This window comes from Manduca sexta, chromosome 23 (genome assembly GCF_014839805.1).
Source record: "Manduca sexta isolate Smith_Timp_Sample1 chromosome 23, JHU_Msex_v1.0, whole genome shotgun sequence".
In the NCBI taxonomy this organism is placed as follows: Eukaryota; Metazoa; Arthropoda; class Insecta; order Lepidoptera; family Sphingidae; genus Manduca; species Manduca sexta.
The window spans coordinates 12,038,949-12,045,321 of NC_051137.1; the positions used below are offsets into that span (position 1 = coordinate 12,038,949).

Below are 6,373 nucleotides of genomic sequence, written 5' to 3' on the forward strand. Positions count from 1 at the left end.
TTTCATGTCGCTTGATTATGTTTCGGGATAAGAAAAGCAGTAGCAAAGCAGTTAGAACCTCAGAGGATATGTTCTGAGGGATTGGTTGTCAATTTTTAAAGATGCAACAGGGTAGATGAAGCGTATCAGAACAATCATAAAGACCAAAATGCAACAGCAAATATCGGTTTCACGTCGGTTTTAAGGCATTGGTTCATTGGATCATATTAATAATTATTATTAAGCTGAATAATTAGCCCATTGTTGGTACATTAATTTAATTATATGTTAAAAAAATACTTAGTTTTATAACTGAAATTTGTGCTAATAATAAAACTTTTTTTTTCATAACTTCATTAGATTTACAGATTTTAAATACGAGAATTATCACTGCAACAAGTACGTAGTATACTGTCTCATGATGTGATAAAGGTCGATCTTATCACCATCTCGGGCACAAATTTGCCCTAGTCGGGGCTCAAACCCGAGACCTCAGCACTGCAGTCGTATCATAACATAACTACGCCACAGAGGCAGTCGTAACTTTTATAATTAAAAATAATAAGCATGGTAATTTGATTATTGATGATTTAGCGTATATAATCTCAATTTCATAAACTAATCCTGTATAATGATTGCAATTTTTAATGTCTTAGGAACGCCATTGGGTGTCATTAGAAATATATACCCAATAGACAAGGAATTGAGTCGATCAATATATCAATATTTTGCAACTGATGATTTAGTTATAAAATAAAAGTTCGATGACTTAATGTTATGTAAATTTCATTCTTCTTATCGAGTATTTTTATTTTTTTATTATCATGGACATTATTTGAAAATAAATTGGTTTTCACATTTTAATATTAACAAATATAAATAAGATCGCAAAACACTCAAAATTTCCGAGACTGCCATAGACGTTCTATTATTACACTTTAGGAAATAAAAACTATAAACATTATCGATTGGACCTGAATAGAAGCTTCACAGTTATTATGAATACTGTTATTTACTGGAAATAAAATACATTTCGATCCCATTTAAGAAACATAATGAACCAATGAATTGGCGACAAATTATAAGTAATGCGTTACAAAGGCGTAGTTGAAGACATTACAAGTGGAACATCTTCATTGTAATTCAACTTTTGTTTTTTCTTTTTTACCAATCTTAGTAGATAGTCTAACGAGCGAGTAAGTGACATGGTAGCAAGTTGGTACCAAATTCACTTTAAGGAAGTATTTGAAATAAATATATATTGTTATTATTTAGTTTGAATCTTATTAAAAACCAGCTTTTGCTTGCGGCTATGCCTGCGTTTAAATATTTCTTGGAAATATAAGTTCCTCTTAAAATTTTCCTGGAATAAAACAAAGGTTATATTTTAAGTTAGATCTCTAGTAATACATCAGTAAATTATTGATTATTATAATTATTTTTTTGTTGTTCTAACTTCTGTTGCTGTTACATAAAACCCCATATTAGTTTTTCTTCACTATCTATAATATACAGAAATTCGTTTATTACAATTTTATTATAAGTGATAAAGTACAAAGATCTATAAAATAAATGATAAAAAGTATTAGAAGAGAATGAAACGGCATGGAGTATGGAAAGATAACAGTTTTGTAAACCCGATTATTTCCTCTATTTTTTAATATATATTCTGTATTCTACTAACTCGAGTGATAGTTCTCTTTAAATGCTAATTTTTTTTTTTGTTTTTGTTTAAATAATTGAATAAAGACTTAAATATTCGTATACTCACTGTATAAATCTATAGAACTGTAAAAGAATTTCTTTCATTTGAGCTATATAGACCATAATACATATAATAGTTATATAAGTATAAGAGCTTTTTCAGGAAGAACTTCGTAGCCGCCATGGGCAGTTTTTGGTAAAACGATATTTTTTTATATTTCAAAATATTATGGTATATTTCGAATACATTATAAAATGGTAATTTTTCTAACTAAATACTCCAAATCTATACAATATTAAAAAGCTAGTCTATCATAAATATTTTAGAATACAGTGATTACCCCATTGAGCTAATTGATTTCAGAAATTTCACAGCTGTTTAACATATCGAACAACTACATAAATTTTAATTGCTCGACCTAAGAATCGAACCTTTACCAATTTCGCATAAAATATAGTTGCCGGTTTCATTGCCACTAAGCTAATTAATTGACTATTATAATACGATATTAAAATATTCTACGTCGTGTAAAATATCAGTACATTGTTATTTGAATTTTGCTTCTAAAGTAAATAACTACGTAAGAAGTTATATATTAGTATTATGTAACAGAAAAATCGAGATAATAATAGAACATAACACCTAATTTAGAGTAATAATATATATCGTAATAATATACCTTAGGTATGTATTTTAAAATGTCCGTAGTTATATAAGTGAGCTTAAATGTTATTAAGAAATAATAATTATTATTCTTATAATTTGTTTTGACACATAATAAGTACAACTCTGCTCGCCTACGTGATAAATAAAGCATTTTATTTTATTTTATCTCTTATTCTATGTACAAATTACAAATGCATAAAACTCGTAAAAATACAAAACAAATTTGTATATATTGAAAAAACTACGTCAGTATACATACAAAACCGAATTTCATCAGCAACACATTGTTTTAATGAAAATAGTTGAAGGAAAAACAAAAGAATAACTTTTAAAAAAGCCCAGATATCGGTGTATATAAATTAAAAACAATAATATTTATTAATTTATTGTTCAAATAAAAAGTGCTATGTTTTAAAACAATGTACCTAACTTAATGTACGTATTTGCATGTTTGTGAACGTTACCTAATATATTAATAATTGAAACTTGAAAAAACAATTACTTAAGGTAATGTTTATATAATTTCCCAAACTTGAGTATTCTATACGTCATAGAGAACTAAAATAAGTATTATATAACATGTATGGCGTTATGCCACTCAAACATCTCAGGATGACAAACACAGAACAGTACAATGCAGTGTTTGTTATTAAAAAAAAAGTTCATTTATGTTATCATCAGAGCGATATATTTATCTCACCATAGTTTAAAAAATCTGCTAAATAACAGGCAATCTCATGGTCTGCGGCTAGAGTAGAAGCGTTGACCTTCAAACAAATACCACGCTTTTAAAATAGTAAATCAATTGATACCTCATTTCTCCGCAGTGAGGAGACCTCTTTAACATTTTATGTAAGCGGCTTCTCTTTCTGAAGAGAGTACATACTGATGCCTACATTGTCGCGGGGCCTTGAACTTACAACACCTGAATAAACTCCAATAGACACGCGTACGTGTCACTATGTGGAAACCTACATTTGTCTAACACATTCAGCTCAGCCGCCGTACAAAATCTTTTCCTATCTCACGCATACTGTTTGCAAGAAATCGTTAACTCATACATTTTTGCGAAAGATGCAAAGGAAAATTTTTAATTTCATCAAAAATATTCAGTGGTACGTATAGGTTGTGGTAGTTACGGTAAGTCATACCATTGTTTACAACATAAAGTAAGGCTGAGACGGTGCAGTTACCGTCGGCAAACAACATTGAGATTTGCATGAGGCGGCGGCGAGGCGTACGCTCACCTCGCTTGCCACGCGATTAAAAATGCAGGCCGGTGCGGGTGGGAGAGCGCGGGCGGGGCGGGGCCGCACCGCGCGCTCCCATTGGTGGCCAACGGGGCAGGCGGGGCCGGGGACGCGCGCGCGGGGAGAGCCCGCTGTCGCCGCCGCCCGGCCGCCGAGCCTCCTCACAACGCACGTAGCCTCCGCGCCGTACGGTCCCGCGAAGCGTTAAATCTGACGCGCACCGCCGCGAGTCCATGTGAGCGACCGACGGTTCTCTCGTTGTGCACGGTGAACGAAGGATCGGCAAGCTGTACGCGCCGCAGGAAGACGACATGTTGACGATGGAGACGGATCTCAAAGGCGGCAGCCTGCACGCCACCGTGCCGCCGCACCACGCGCTCCAGCACGGCTACGGGTCGCTGGGAGCGCTCGGCGGCATGATGGCGCTGCCGCAGCAGCAGCCGCTGGCACAGCATCAGCCGCTGCAGCACCAGCACCACCAGCCGCTGCCGCCGCACCACGCGCAGCCCACGCATCACGCGCCACACCAGACCACCAATAACAATAACAACACCACAAGCAAAAATTCCAATACTGAACGTGTCAAGCGTCCCATGAACGCTTTCATGGTGTGGTCGCGCGGACAGCGCAGGAAGATGGCATCGGATAACCCCAAGATGCACAATTCGGAAATATCAAAGCGACTCGGTGCACAGTGGAAAGACCTCTCGGAATCCGAGAAGCGACCGTTCATCGACGAGGCGAAGAGACTTCGCGCTGTTCACATGAAGGAACACCCAGACTATAAATATAGACCAAGGAGGAAGACGAAGACGCTCGCCAAAAAACAAGAAAAATACCCGCTCGGCGGAGGAGGGCTCCTGGGTGCGGGCGAGGCGCAACGCAGCGCGGCACCAGCGGCGCAGCAGCCGCGAGATGTGTACCAGATGACACCCAATGGATACATGCCCAACGGATACATGATGCACGACCCGAGCGCGTACCAGCAGCAGGCGTACGGGTATCCGCGCTATGACGTGTCGCAGATGCAGCAGAGCGGATACGGCGGCGGATACTACGGCGGCGGCGGGCAGGGCTCGCCGTACCTGCCGCAGCCGCCGTCGCCGTCGGCGTACGGGCTGGGTCCTGGCTCTCCGGGCGGATACGCGCTGCCACCATCGTGCGCATCACACTCACCGAGCGGCTCTTCGGCCAAGTCGGAGCCGGTGTCACCGGGCCCACCGGGACTGAAACGCGAGTTTGGGCATGAGCCGCCGGCGCAGCTAAAGCGCGAATTCGCGCCGCACGCGCAGCCGCACGAGCAGCTCGCCATGAAACGCGAGTACGGGCAGCAGGACCTCAGCCACATCATCAACATGTACCACGTGCCCGACGAGCAGCGGTACGCGGCCGTGAACGAGCGCGCCATGCCGCTCATCTGAGAATCACCGTTCGCGTGCGACATCGACATCCCGCCTCTATGAGCGGCTCGTGTCGCCCGCCTGCACCCGCTGCGTGTCGCCCCCAGTGACTTTGTCGCGAGACAGTTTTCGCGTTAGGACAGTGCTCGTTATCTCGGCATAAACATACTCCTGGGTATGTCGTTCATTTGTTTTGTAATGTACCGACGGATGCCGTAATATTCGCGGCCTGTTGTCGGTGGCTCGCCGTCGGCCCTTGCCGGCGGCCGACGCGCACCACCTCATTCAATGTTGTTGATGAATTATCTTGTATTATATTACGATTATTGTATTTTTTCATGGTTTAAGTTAAAATATTTTAAGTCGTGCCGTGCGGAAGGATGCCAGGGTTTGAGTGCAAGACGCGTGAGAGACGAAGTAGTGCTTGAGGTAATTCGAATACCAAAAAAATTTGAACAATTTGTAAATATAGTGTTAAAGGCTAGAGTTGACGTTGGAGTTAGTCGGTAATGTAGGTAGATAGCGATAAGTCGTGCCACGACGTTGCACTCGTACGCCTGTCGTGCGTTGTACAAAATATTTGTTATATGGAAACGAAACGTTATAAAGCCTCGAAAGACTAAAATATTGTAATACAAAATGTACAGTGAGTGTTATATAGTCAGTGGACACAAAAGTATATTGAAGAAAAGATGACGTTATCAATAAACGACGCGTTAAAATTGTATATGCTGTTTTGTTCAACATTCCCAAGTGATACCCCTGCGCACTAGTGTGCTTGTACACACAGTATGCAAAATATGTGAAACATACTCGCTAAGCCCCGTAAATACAACCACGCACCTAACTTGATAAACTACACTAACTATAATACACAAAATAACTGATTTAGTACGAATCGCTTTAAAAGTTGCCGGTACACTCACCTTTCATAGAAAAGACATCAACGAACCAACTATGTTTTTTACAAAATTTTAACCAATATTTTACGAAGAATTTAAAATTAGATTCGACTACACACTTATAAAAGTATAATAGAGTGTAAATTAGAAACACGATACTACCTTATTTTCATTACAAAACCTTTGATTGAAACCTTGTCTAATTGAAATAACAAATTGAATAAATAACTATAAATGGAATATCTATAAATAATTTGTTTTGAAATGTACTGTTATTTATTAACGGTTGTTAGAGTAAGATAATTTATAAAAACTATACACACCGTTTATTTTAAGTAGGAAAGAAGAAAAATCTGATCATTTTAAAAGGCACAGCGATATAGAACATGTAATGTTCGAGATTATTGCGAACTTTAAAATATTTTGTTGCATAAGTACCTTTATTGCGGTTTCGTTAAAAACTTTATCGTA

At 38.9% G+C, this 6,373-nt stretch overlaps 1 protein-coding gene across 1 annotated transcript; it reads left to right on the plus strand.

The window, feature by feature from the left end:
- The first annotated feature begins 3,755 nt into the window (after positions 1–3,755).
- On the plus strand, positions 3,756–5,727 carry LOC119190247 (transcription factor SOX-14-like). Its single transcript, XM_037441680.1, has one exon. The coding sequence runs from the start codon at positions 3,912–3,914 to the stop codon at positions 5,019–5,021; it is 1,110 nt and encodes a 369-aa protein (XP_037297577.1). The 5' UTR covers positions 3,756–3,911; the 3' UTR covers positions 5,022–5,727.
- Positions 5,728–6,373: the final 646 nt, after the last annotated feature.